The 13,708-nt window shown below is 49.9% G+C and overlaps 1 protein-coding gene across 10 annotated transcripts in view; it reads left to right on the top strand.

Annotated features, from left to right (window-relative positions):
* The first annotated feature begins 5,810 nt into the window (after positions 1 to 5,810).
* EBF1 (EBF transcription factor 1) overlaps positions 5,811 to 13,708 on the top strand; it is a 379,176-nt gene continuing 371,278 nt past the window's right edge. For 6 of the 10 annotated variants that reach the window (XM_033096250.1, XM_033096245.1, XM_033096249.1 and 3 more), the window contains exons 1-4: positions 6,237 to 6,803; positions 8,871 to 9,027; positions 9,589 to 9,652; positions 10,279 to 10,334. In XM_033096250.1, the coding sequence (XP_032952141.1) occupies positions 6,670 to 6,803; positions 8,871 to 9,027; positions 9,589 to 9,652; positions 10,279 to 10,334 (411 nt within the window). In that variant the 5' untranslated portion in view covers positions 6,237 to 6,669. Of the gene's footprint in view, positions 6,804 to 7,534; positions 7,768 to 8,736; positions 8,755 to 8,870; positions 9,028 to 9,588; positions 9,653 to 10,278; positions 10,335 to 13,708 lie in introns of those variants that run through there. The other 4 variants (XM_033096242.1, XM_033096244.1, XM_033096247.1 and 1 more) reach the window with 3 other exon arrangements.

The following is a 13,708-nucleotide window of genomic DNA, read 5'->3' as shown; positions in this document are numbered from 1 at the left end:
CTCAGGCTCACCCAACTGTACAATGCTCTTGCACACAAACACACGTATTTGTGAACACGCACGCCCACTTATAAACGAGACACGTGACACATGCATATACTATACACATGCACACGTGTACTCACGCCTGTGTGCAATAATCCTCTTGTAAGCACGTGCACACATGCACCCAAGTGCGCGCTGTCACTCACCAACAGGCTCGTACTGCACTCGTCCACAAATATGCAGCCACTCTTCTTTCATACAAGCATATTTGCACACTCACATCACATGCATCTCGGTAGCTCACAAAAACCTCCAACGAGCGGCTGGAGTGAACAGTGAATTGTGCCTCAAAGGAAACACACACGCGAACTTTTTGTTACCTGGGTATCTCGAGCTTGTCTGCTACACTCCTCCTTCCCCCCTACGCAAACAGGCCTACTCCTGTTTCCTTCCTCCCCCCCCCGTCCCGCCCCCAAATCTTTACTGGTCTCAGTTGCTTGCACACGGGTTTGCATTATTGAAGCAATACTAATTTCCAAACAGCCGGGAGCTTCCTTTTCTCACGGTGGAGCCTCCTTCTCCTGAGGGAGCGAGGGCCCTTCCCTGATCATTCTCCAATCGCAGGGGTTGGAGGGCAGTAGGGAAGAACCAGGGGTGGGGTATGGTTGCTTTCGGGGACAACCTCGGATTGGGAGACCCTTTCGGGCAGTGCCCCTGACTGTGTCCTCCCGGCTCAGAATAACTTTAACTTTTAGCTATTTACGGTCATGCCAAGGTCATATAGTGTTCCTCCATTAAAGCACATCCACAGGCACCCACATTTCTGCCCTCTCATGGGCGTCGCAGGCATCCCCGCAAAGTCTTGTGTTTAGTGTATCTCCATTCGGCGACTTTGCGTGCGCCTGGAGCTCTAAGACCTCAGCTAGGAGTGGGAGAAGCGGCTGACTGGAGTTCACGTAGCAAATATAGTGGAACCGGGAGCTGGCACAACCCTGGAGTGCCCTATCCCGGGCGGCCCTGAGGGACGCGCGTCTGTATCTGACCGCGGGGATGCGCATCCAGGGAGCGCATTAGGACTTTTCAGAACCCTTTCCCCTCCTTTGTCCCGTCTGCTGCCTGCCCTCAAGAGGCAACTTGCACCCAAGCTCTTGTCATCCAGGACATCCAGGGGCTTGAGAGCTGAAGGGATCTGTGACTGTTGGGGACAAGCACCAGGCGAATGCGGGAGATACGCGTAGCCGCTTGGTGAGTGGTTTGGATATAAGGAAAGGGGCACAGGCTCTGAAGGAATTACAGCTCAGCTACTTTATTAGCAGTATGGCCGTGGACAGGTCGATTCATTTCAATCAAGGCGTCCGTTTCCTCACCTGTAAAATGGGGGTGATCTTACCTGCCTTTTTGGTCTGTTGTGGGAATTCAACGAGTTTATGCCAGTAAAGCCTTCAACAAATGAGATCTATTATTATCTGGGGACCGCCCAGGGGAAACCCGACAAAGTGGGCAGGCTCAATGGATCCGGGAAAGGTTTGTTCGAACCCCGTGCCCCAAGTCCTCGTCCTAGGCAGATTAAGAGCTCAGTTAGGACAGAACACCCACAGTGTTTGCCTGATCTGTACCTCCTAGCTTTCGAGGGTATCTTTGTCCTTCCCTAAGCCTCAGTTTCACTATCTGTAATATGGGGAGAGGCGCCATGCCAGGGACTGGAAATGTCTGTCAGATGGGGCGAGCAAACAGGGCCTACTCTACAGCTGTGAGGGTCGAAAGCAGGGATCTGGGTCAGGAAAATGCCCCCTTCCCTTCGCGGCTTGCCAGAGATGGCTGAAAGCAAGAAGGGAGGACGGCCGGATTTCCGGTCAACCTTGGCCTGCTGCTCCTACGCGTTCCGGGAGGGCAATGGGTAGAGGTCTTCGAGGGGCACGGGCAGGGTGTTGCGCGAGGGATGCCGGGCCGCGTTGCTCCGCCAGCCCGCGGGAGTCTGAGCGCCTCTCGGGGGCCCCCGCGGAGCTGCGAACGGCTCAGGTCCTCATTTTCCCAGGCCTCGGGGCCGCCACCTACTTCTATCCGTCTCCTCCTGCCAGCAGCGCCTTGGTCTCACCCCCGCCCACGACTCCAGGCTGTCAGTCGACGCCTTCGCAGAGGGCCGCGGGCGGAAGGACTTTGCGCTTTGGCTTTCATCGCCGCATCTTTCCCTTTGCCTTCTTCATAGCATGGAAGGAGGCATCTTCCCTCCAGTCTCGCTCTCGGCGGTCTCTGGCTAGCAGCAGAAGGAAGAGGACATTTCCCCGGATAGGCGGCCCTTCTGGGGGCGCGTCTTCATAAGAGGAACGGAGACCGGGAGAATTTTGTAAGTGAGAGGTCCCAAGTCTTGCCTCCTGGGGGCGGACAAGCAGAGAAGATCCCTCTTTCCCTGGGACGTAGTAGTTTGGCTGTATTTATCTCGTCTCTGCTCTTTTGGGGAGCGGGTGTGTTTCCACATGCACCCCCGCGGAGACTGATGTCCTTCAGGAAAGGGAATTGATTTCCCTGGGCCTTACGAGGGTTGGGATAGTGAGAAGTTTTCAAAGTTCGGGGTGGGGTGGGGGGGAATCGCTCACTGGGCCTAAGCTCCCTCCCGCGGGGGCTGGGCAGCTGTCCACTGTTTGGAGCAATTGAGAGTGAGGGAGGGGGATGCTTGATTCCACCGCTGAGGAAACTCAGAAGCTCAGCGGGAGACGTAACTCCAGGGGGAAATGTCAAGCCTTTCCAAGTGCTCCTTCCACATGTAAATCCATTTGGCTATGTTTTCCTCCTGCACAGGTTCTTTCCCCCTCACTTTCTTCCTCCCTAATTCTGCAAGACTGGACAAGCAGCTGACTAGCGGCTTTGGGGATCAGTGTTACAAGCTACCCTAAAGACATTTATCACAGATATGCTATAAACTCTGGGCAATGCTATACATACAAGTATCTCTCTTCATAGAAGATGTGACTACAATGTAAAAAGAATGAAGCCAGTCTTAGTACTGGCTTATCATCTCCCCTCCATACACATGCTTGCCTTCTGGAGGTTGTGCGAACTTTACACCAGGGAAGATTGAAAAGTATTAAAGGAATTTATTTTAAAGTTTAAAATTGCAGTTGCAAGTTCAATATTCACTAGAGGACATCCGCAAAAAAGCTATGGCTCTGCTGGTCTGGGTGTCATCTATAGTTTTCTTTCACTCTCTAGGTCTTTTTTCCACCTTCTCTGTAGCTTCCTTCTTACTTAAACATTTATTATTGCGTCAGAAAGCCAGGTTGAAAGCACAAGGACAACAGAGGAAAAGCGATATGAATAGACTTTGCTTCATTACAATAAAGTACACTCACCATTCCAGGTGAGGTAGCTACTCAGGGATTTAGTTTTATCAAAAGATTCCTGCCCCCTTTTATTTTTACTCCTTCTGTGGCCTGGCCGATGTGGAGATTGCCCCCTCTTATTTGGTTCCTGGAGATTACTGGCTGTGGAACAGGAATTGGGCTGCTGAAAGCCTCTTTCTCTGGGTCAATTTCTCTTTTGAATCAGGCCGCTTAAGGCCCCTCAACAAACACGTCATTTGCAGAGCGCTTCTATGTTCTGCCTGACAGCCCCCCCCCCCAATCTATCTGTGTGCCTTTCACTGATCCTAGTCCTCGGAGTGACTAGGTATGTCCTTTCTCTGGCACCTTTGTAGCCTCCCTTTGGCAGTGATGTGGACCCTACTGTGTGTTCCCCATCACTGAGGGATGTATCTTATCAGACTCAACTTGGAGTCCTGAACACTGTTTACTGCAGAGTAAAATGGAGGGTTTTCTGGTACTCATTGATAGGATGGGGGCCTCTGCTTTCTGGTCCCCCTTCCTTGAAGGATCCCCTCAGAGCAGTCAGGGGAAGGGATTGTTTCTTGAGGACCCTACGGGCATTGGAGGTTAAGCTTGGAGCCTTGGGAAGTTTTCAGCAGGCCCAGTTTCCATAGTGCATTTAAATTCTGTAGAGCTAGAGAAGGTCCAGCTCCCCCTTCTCCTCCCTACAAACCTATAATCCTTCAAGTCTCAGCACCAAGATACCCCCACCCCCCTTGAGCACCTACTATGTGCCAGGAACTCTGGTAGATGTGGGGATCCTGATGAATTGGACAGATCGCCTCAGGATTGTCTGGGAAGAGATGGCATTAATTATGGTAGCAGAGAGAAAGCAATCAGCCTGTTAGAGGTCCGGATTAAATGGTATGAGAGGTGGGAGGTTTTGTGCATAAGAGATAAAGCAGTGTTTGAGGACAGTGACCATGTACTGGCTGGCCTGGAACACAGTCTTTCATCTAGTTTAGGAATCAGGAAGTGGCTCCCATTTTCCTGCTCTGCCAAGAGTACAAAGCATAACTCTTGCCTGTCTCCATTCCATTCAACACGGGCATGTGTACTTTTCCATCACTGACCCCATGAGCTTCCTAAATCAAAGGGCCAAGCAAGGCCGGCAGAAAGGGGACCTGGATTTCTGGCAGAGAATTTCCCCGAAGGAGTCCTTAGCAGATTTGGCTGCAGTCAGGGAGTTCCTTTGAGGGCAATGAAACAGAAGTTCACCATGTGCTTATTAGAGGTTACAACCTGCTAAAAAATGATGGGGCACATTACCCAGAAACATCTAGCTATTTCCTTTGCCAGCCACAAGCATATATGCCGAAGGTCTGAGGTAATGACCATTTCTCCCTCCTTCTTTCCTTCCTCCTTTCCTTCCTTTCTCCCTTAATTTCCTCCATCTCCCTCGACATACAGCAGGGGCAGAAGTTGGGGTTTGTTCAAGCCCCACATTTTAATCAAAAGAATGAGGAAGGGAGAAACCCTACAGCAAATAAACAACTAATCAGACTTTGTTGCTTGGCTGTTACTCTAAAGAAAAATTACTTTGGGTGGAGAGGGGTTGGGGATCGAATCTGAGTCCATTTTAAAACGCATCCTGACACAGCTCCAGTGAGAGCTTTCACTCCACCGTTTACATATCCTGAGGATTACTCGAGAGAAGTGAACCTATGAGATCAGTGCCTCTCACGCCTGCGGCCTCGAGGCTAGCCGCCAAGCGAGAAGGGTTTCAGAGGCCAGACTAGGGCAGAGCCCGGTCTCCCACACCCTGGGGACCCACAGTACCTCGCTTACCGGGGCCCAGGGTCCACCCACCCCTTCCGGCGTGAAGGTAGTACCCTCCGCGACTTCCCAGCCCCGACCTCCAGCACCCATTTTCCACCCCACCACCCCCTCCTCAAAGCGAAGAGGTGGGCACCTGGGACGCGCGTCCTGCTTTTTCTGCCCGGGCTCTCCCGTCTCCTCGACACTTTTGCCCCCGACGTCCCAGAACAGCGGAGCAGGACGCAGCACGGGCCCTGGGAGGGCGCAGCCTGTGCGCCTCGAGCGCGCTCGGAGCGCTGCGAGGATGCTAAACGGATCGCAACAGCCAGAATGCAGACCCCAGCTCAAATCCCTGAGAAGAATAGCCCCCTCTCCTTCCTGCTGTACCCCTTCTCCTGCCCGACTCTGTCCTGCTGAGCCCCGCTTCTCCCCAGCTGAGACGCCAGAGATCAGCGATCCTTTACTCGCCACTTTGCTAGGAACTTTGGCCGGCTCCCCTGCGCGGCGGGGAGAGGGATGTTAATGAGGGAGCGTGGCCCAGCACTGCGAGCCAGCAGGCTCCTGAGCCGTGATTGGCTGCAGAGAGGCGGAAGAATGACGTTATGCAAATTAAGGGGCGGACCTGCGAGGCGTGGGCCCCGCCTCCTCCCTTTGGGGTTAGTGTGCTTGTGTTTAGCTCTGGGGAGAGTCAAACTGGATTCCATAGGGAAAGCCTGCAAATCACTTCTATTTTAGCAAGGAGAAAACAGAATCTCCATCCAGCAGGGTCCACCCCTCTCTCTTTCTCCCTCTCCTCTCCTCTCCTTCTCTCTCTCTCTCTCTCTCTCTCTCTCTCCCTCTCTCTCTCTCCCTCCCCCCCTTCCTCTTTCCCTCTCTCTCCCCCCTCCCCCCCACCCCAGTCTCCCTCTCTGGTGTTTCTGTCTACGGCAACCAGCGTCCTCCTCATCTATACGCACTGAAGGAAAGAAACATCTTTGGTTGGGAGAGAAGGAGGAAAAAAAAAAAGGGAGAGAGGAAAAAAACTTGCCTGGTTGTGGAAAATGACACTTGAAGTAGCAAAGCCGGCAGCGCGAGTTGAGTCTATTGTTTCTTAAATTGCCATCAGGGCTTTTTTTTTTTCTTTTTTTTTTTCTTCCTGCTTCTTCAAGTGAAGGGTACCTCTGCAAAAGGAAACTCCAGCCCCTCCTTCCCTCCACCGGCCTGTGATCATTACAAAAAAAAAAAAAGCAAAAAAAAAAAAAAAAAAGCACCCAAACCAAAATTAACCGACCAAACAACCCCCAACAGCCAAGCATACATCTCAATTTTTTTTTTTTTAAATTTTGGTCTTTTCGTTGGATTTTCCCTTTTTTTCTCTCCTTTTTTTCTGGGTTATCGCTCAGTTTTGAGCCACGGTTTACATTTTTTAAAAATTTGCTTTCCAGCCCGCCTTGATCTTCTAGCGCGAGTTCATCGTCTCAAAAAAAAAAAAAATCTCTGGCTGGCGTTTTTTCTTTCCTTTTTTTTTTTTTTTTTTTTTTAATATTTTCAAGGGGGAGGAGATTTTCCACAAGAAAAGGTTGTTTTCATGTTTGGGATTCAGGAAAGCATCCAACGGAGTGGAAGCAGCATGAAGGAAGAGCCGCTGGGCAGCGGCATGAACGCGGTGCGGACGTGGATGCAGGGCGCCGGGGTGCTGGACGCCAACACGGCGGCGCAGAGGTGGGTACCGCTCGGGGACCGCGATCGGGGAGGCGAGCCGCGAGCAAAGGAGCCGAGAGTCGGTGGCGGCGGCCGCTGCCGCCGGGCCTGCCCGCGCTCGCGCGTTCGCCGCTCGGCTCTGCTCGCCTCCGAGGCTCCGCGCTCCCCGGCCGTGCTGCCTTGGTTGCTTGCGCCGGGAGAGCCGGGAGCTCCCTGCGAGGAGCCCACGCTTTACCCGCACTTTCCCCTGCCTTGTCTGTGGCTGTTTTCATTTTGTTTTAAGCCAGAAGAGGCGAGAGGCGTCTCACCAGCATGATGTTGGCTATCTGTATTTTTATGACTGCTCTTTCTTTTCTGGCCGGCTGTTTTTTTTCTTTCCTTTTCGTCTTTCTTTCTTTCTCTCTTTCTGTTCCCTTCTTTCGTCTCTTTCCTTTCTCCTTGTTTTCTTTCCTTCATTCTTCCTTTCCTCCCTCCTTCCTTTTTTCCTCTTTCCTTTCTTCCCTCCTTTTTAAACTTTGTTCTCCTTCCTTTCCTCCCTCCCTCTTTCTTCCTTTTTTCCTTCCTCCTTTCTTCTTTCTTTACATCCTTTACTTTTCTCTTTTCCTTTCCCTCTTTACCTCTCTTCCTTCTTTCCTCCCTTCCTTTCTTCACTCCTCCCTCCTCTCTCCTCTCCCTCCTTCCCTTACCTCCTTTTCTTTCTCCATTTTGCCACAGAATCTTCTCTTATTTCTATCTGGTTCTCCCTCCCTCCCTCTCTAGCTTTCAGTTTTTCTTGGTCAACCCCTGAGAGCAGCAACTCCCAACTTTAATTCTGACATCTCCTAAAAGTCTTCCCGACCCTCTGTCACCATGGCCCGTTCTAGCTGCTCTCCCACTCAGCTCCGGGTATGCCAGACTGTGGCCTGGACGCACTGCTTTTGGAGATTGACTTGTGGGAACTTCCCTGGGCACCCTCAGCACTCTTTCCGGGGACGCCTGGTCCTCAGTGAGAAATGGCCATTTTTTTTTTTTTTAAAAGGCCGTTAGCTGGGCTTGGGGGAGTGGGAGATCTGATGCCCCAGGCCCTCTCAAACCCAGAGAGGGCGGAAGGGGAAGAACGAAGATGACTAATTACATCATCCTCATTTTCTCCAGGCAGCGGACAAGTGTCCGTAACACTGTTTTCATCCCCACTGTGTGTAAGGATGGGGGTGGTAGTAGGTAGTGAGAGTGAGCCGGGTAACTGGGCTGGAAGTGAAAGTGTGTGTGTGTGTGTGTGTGTGTGTGTGTGTGTGTGTGTGTGAGCGCGCCCTGTGTTGGGCAGGTCGGGCTGTCAGTGGCCTCCCTGCTCCCTTGGCGTCTCAGCCTCTAGCACCACGGCCGGCGCGCTCAGCCGGCAACCCTCGCCCATAGGATTTCTGGAATGTGTGAGGATTTCTGCTGAACAGCAAAACTTTGTCAGGACAAATCTTTTAAAAACAGTCCCAGTTCCCTTTCCCACAGCGACCACCCGACAGTTCTGAGTTCCACCTTTAGATCCTCTTTCTCCAGATATTTTATTTGGGGGGGGGGCATGTGGCTTCCCGAGGCCGGGCACCCCCGGCTGGCAGGGGCGCTTGAGGTTTCCTGGAGGATGGCTGCTGCAGCGAGAAGCTGACCATGTTTCCCATCCCTTCTCACCTGCCCAAGGAGCTAAGACTGGAGATTCAAGGGGTTGGCGGGAACCAATTCCCATGCCCCCTCCCTCTAAGTTGTAAACGACCCGCTCTGTTCCGCGGGTTCACCTTCTCCACCGCCACTTTTCTTCCTCCCCACGCAATGCGCGTCAGGTTGGAGTAAATGCTTACAGCGTTTTACCTCCTGCGCAAAACTAAACAAAACTTTCACAGAGCTTCTGAGAGTTCTGGGGGCGCGCCCTGTGCTCCGCTGGGAGGACAGGACACGCGAGAATACGCAAGTTCCCTGGTCGGGTGGGCCCGGGGCTCCTGAATGGGTGTGTAGGGCGCCCACGGGGCATTTGGGGGGCAGAGGAGGCGAGTGCGTAAGGGGTGATGGGGGTCGCGGATCGGGGTCCCGCTTAGCCGTCTAACTCTGCGTCTTTGGTCGCAGCGGGGTGGGTCTGGCCCGGGCTCACTTTGAGAAGCAGCCGCCTTCCAATCTGCGGAAATCCAACTTCTTCCACTTCGTCCTGGCCCTCTACGACAGACAGGGCCAGCCCGTGGAGATCGAGAGGACAGCCTTTGTGGGGTTCGTGGAGAAGGAAAAAGTAAGTGGGCGCAGCGCCGCTGCCCTTCGCCCCCGGGCTGGGAGCAGGCCCAGGCGCTTCGGGAGGCGAGCTACTCCGCCAGTGCAAAGCATCCATAACACATTCCTGCGCGGGGTCCCCCAAGCCACTTCCCGTCCTGGGCGAACCCGGGCTCCTCGTCCAAGAGGTTCTGCTTCAAAAAAGTTCGCGCGGAGCCCCCAGAGTTGGAGAGAGGCGAGCCCGCCTTCGCACTCCAGAGTCAAGGGAGCCGGGGATGAACCGGTCCTCGACCGCGCGACCACGCGCGGCTCCTGCCTCTGCTGGCCCAGGCCCGAGTCCCTAGGGGAAGGGGATCGCCTGTGCGCGCCCCACGTAATTTTCTGAAAGGGAAGAGGGAGCAGTAAGGGTCGGGTAGGGGTGCGGCAGAGGGATCACAGTTGGCCGCAATTTCTGCTGCTCTGGAGCCTGTCGGGCTCCCCGGCCGGGGGCCCGGATGGGGAAAGTTGCCTCGAAGTCGGTCCACTAGCTTACGCCGACCTCTCTCCTGCGTCTCTTGTGTCTTTGCGTCCTGATGCAACCTAGGAAGCCAACAGCGAAAAGACCAATAACGGGATTCACTACCGGCTCCAGCTCCTCTACAGTAATGGTGAGGCTCACGTCGGGTCCGCGCCGGCATCCCTGGGCTCCGGGTGAGGGCAGGGGACGTGGGGGATAAGAGCCCCAGCAAAACTCAGTCGGCCACCATCCTCGGGGTAAACCGGCCTCACCCGAGTTTCGCCTCAGAAGGTTTCACCTGAGGAGGCCCCGAGTGGCCCGAGGACGGCCTTGTTGGGCCTGCGCGTACCTGGGGCCAGGTGTGGCTCCCCGGCCCTCGTTAGGCCGCTTTTTCCCCCTCCCACCCCTTTCTAAGGCCGGTTTCCTTGGCTTAGCTCAGACTCCAGGCCCAAAGTCCCTTGGGCTCAGGGTGCTTGAGCGATCTTGGCCTTGATGGCTCCCGCAGAGCGCACAGAGGGGCTCCTGCGGCAGGAAGGTAGCGAAGCCAAGTGGGGGTCCCGCCCCATTCCCCGCTGTGATGCCTGGGGGCTGGCTCGCAGGAGCGCTAGGGCTAGGCCAGAGGCCCTTTCTGGACACTGGGGAAGGGGGTTCCTGGCTTTGCTTCTCTGGGACAATTGGAGTTCCCGAGCCTTGGAGCCCCATTCTTTGTTTTTTCCCTGCAGATCCTCTCTCACTTAATTCTCCTTCGTTTCCTTATCCCCTCCCCCGTTTCCCCAGGGATAAGGACGGAGCAGGATTTCTACGTGCGCCTCATTGACTCCATGACAAAACAAGTAAGTTTCTTAATTTCGCGCCGCAGGGGTGACTCTTGGGCTGTGAAATTTAGTTGCGTCAAGAAGCTGACTACTCCATAGCGAGAGGGCTGGGACTCGAACTCTCAACACCAGGGTGGACCACCGGCGGCGCTCCCAGAGCAGCCTTCCAAGTGCCCACACGTGCGCTTGCGCCCGCCGCGTGGGGAAGATGGCTCGACGGCTCCTTTCTTTTGAGAGAAACTCAGACCTTGTGAATTAAGACTACTGGGTGCTGAGTAGGGAGAATATGGGCTGAACTTACTTTGACCCGGCCAGGGAGACTCAGGTGGTGCAAAAGGTGCCTGGGGACTTTGGTGCAGAGTGGGCCCAACTTGTGAAACCCAAACCACCTGGGCCTGCCCTGGGAGGCGGAGGGTAGAGAGACTGGGTGGGGGCAAAAGCAGCTTTCCCAGGAATGGTGAGATGGACTGAGAGCCACACGATCCACTTCACAGATTTTAAAAAAGGAGGAGGTGGTGGTGGTGGTAGTGTTGGGAGAGGGAGCGACAATTGTTAGAGGATATTTTGCAAAAATCTTCCTGCTTTTGCCTCCAAGTTTGGCTAGATGCCAGGCAGCATGAGTGAGCTTGTGGTCTTAAAGGTATATAGACGGCATTTTCTTAAGCTCCCCAACACGCAGGAGTCAAGCAAGCAGTATACATTCAGGTTGAGTTATGTGTGGTTTAAAAGATACAATTATGAGCCCAGTCAGAAAAGAGGCCTGACGTTTTAATGAGGCATAGGAGCTTTTTTTTCTCTTTTAAATTTTAGGGAAAAGTTTAGTTTTGGAATTAAATAGTTGGTTAGGTAGTCGGAGGACATAGTTACAGAAAAAGGACAGATTTATTGGGTGGGGGAAAGAAATCAGAACAAAGAGAAAAGTTATTCACTTTGTATCAAAAACCATTTTAGCAAGAGGGTTCAAACTTATTTGCCTGATTGGGATTTTAAAATATTCCCTTTAAAATCAGGGAGATGATCTTCTTTCATAGATACTGGTTTGGAAGGTTTCAAATCAGGGTATATATGCATATTTAAAATTTGTTTTTAGGTAAGTCATGGCTTGAATATGTTGTACTAAATGCACATCAATCAGCTACTGGGAGTTTTGAAATCCATCAGCAAGAATGAATTTAATAACAGCTAATTTTGATTATTACTCTCATATTTTATTGTGAACCAAATAGAAAACATGAGGGTATGGATGTGTACTTTTTAAAATAATAAATACCTGTTGATATCTATTTCAAGTATTTGCCTAAAATATTTGACTTTCTTGAAGATTTGTTTATTTCTTGGTTGATGGGTCAGAGTAAATCCAAAGTTATACTTTTAGTCTTGGTCTTTTTTCGTTTGTTTGTTTTACTGGTTTTAATTATTACATAGGATAATTCCCTTTCATTTGCACACCTTGTATTTTGTTAATTTTTTTTCCTGCCAAGCAGAAACATAAAAGCCTGATTTCAGTAACATTCTTTTTTATGATATCAAAACAAAAATGTCTTAAGTGCAGTTTTGTTTTTAAAAAATTGTCTTTGATATCCTGGATATCCTTTCCTGCCATTCTCATCAAAGGAAAGAAAAGATGGAAGGGGAGGGGAAGGTATGAACTCTACTACATATGGCATATGTATTTATTAGAATTTACTGTTTAAAAGATAAAGAAATCCCCCAAAACCAGGATATAAGGCCTGTCTGCCTGTGTAACATTGGCCACTTAAACTTTAAATTATAGGCAGCACTATGAAAGGAACAGTTGTAAGGAGCACAAAATTAGGACATGTTTGAAGTGATTAACTTCTCTCAAAACTTTATTTTAGACCCCTTAAACAAAAAATGCCACCAGAATTGATTTTCCCATTATGAAATGAAGCCTACTTTACACACTCTCATGTGGTGGGAGAATCATCTTGATTTTTATAAAGCAATACATCAAATGTCATTTTACTAACAAGGTCATAGAGTTTAAGAAAAACTATAGCTTAAGGCATTCTTTGACCACTTGGTATCATAAATTTTACCCGCTGTGTGTGGGGGGATTAGAGCAAGATACAGTTTATTTTTAATAATAGCAAGTATGAGAAAGTCATTTGCCATAATGTGACATCTGGAAGTTAAAATTATAAATGTATGCAATTGTATATTTTGTTGGGGAGTGACCTGAGAGAAGGTTTAAATAATTCTCTGAATTTAGTCTAAAAATTTCAAGAGAAAGAGCTTCTTTTTGAGGCATACCTGTTTGCTTTCATAATAATTGTCTAGTGCCTTCTCTGTAGCTTTCACTTTGAAAGGCAATCCTTGCCATTATCCCGTTGCTTGTTCGTTGATTATATGCTGTAAGAGTTTGGGAAGTAGGTTAGCTTCTTGTGTACAGTTAATACAATAGTTTTCAAAAAAGCACATCAGTTTGAAGAAGCGTAACTTTCCTTAGTTGTGACGTAATTGTTATATTTTAGCCTGGATGAGTAAAACAATAGATTCTCATTGAGCTGGAAATTATTCTATGATAATTACCAAGTCTGATTAAAAATTTCTTAAATGTTTGATATTAGTTAAATATGCCGTGACCCCTTCAAACCAAATTAAGGCTTGATATAAGCTGACTGATTAAATGGTTACATTGTTTTCCCTTGTGAAATTCTAACAGATAGACTCAGGATTTTGATATTTAGAATGCAGACTGGAATAATTTCAGTGATGTGTTGAGTTCTAATAACATCATAAATTTCGGAGGGACTATCTAGCCACAGTTCAAGTGTCTTCTCTTAGCTGCTTGTTTATTGTAACACTTTTCAGATCAGAGATGCAGTTTTATGTTTGTGATGTCATATCTTTGACTCACAAGTTGGGGTTAAAACTCAAAGGGAATCTTTGGCAAGCAAAATCCCAAAAAAAGCTGTGCACTCTATAGATTCATAGAATGTTCCTGATCTTGGGTGGAGTTAGAATCACTGAGATCAAACAGAAATGTACTCAATCAACCAAGCTGTATTGGTATGACACAGTATTTCACACCTTTTCAAAGTGTCTCATTACACTATATTAGGTAACGACTCTTAATTTTGGACTCTACCAGGAAAGCTAAAGCTTCATTACAAGTGAATGTGTAAGGATCTGAGCCCCCCTTCTTCCTATGCCTCTCTTATGAAACACAAAGGATATAACGATATTTAAAAAATTCGTCCACCAAGTAGAAAATAAGAGGCTTGCTTTTGGGAAGGGTTGTTCAAAACCAAGTTTAGCTGCACTAAAAATAGGTTGTTTTTGTATCATTGCTGTTTTTGGTATTCCATTAGTGAGCATGCAAAAAGGCCTGTAGGATCCAGAAGTTTATGGCTGTTGCATCCAGAAAC

The sequence above is a fragment of the Rhinolophus ferrumequinum genome, chromosome 24 (genome assembly GCF_004115265.2).
Source record: "Rhinolophus ferrumequinum isolate MPI-CBG mRhiFer1 chromosome 24, mRhiFer1_v1.p, whole genome shotgun sequence".
NCBI lineage: Eukaryota > Metazoa > Chordata > Mammalia > Chiroptera > Rhinolophidae > Rhinolophus > Rhinolophus ferrumequinum.
The sequence above is the reverse complement of the archived record's forward strand: the minus strand, read 5'-3'. Positions and strand labels throughout refer to the sequence as shown.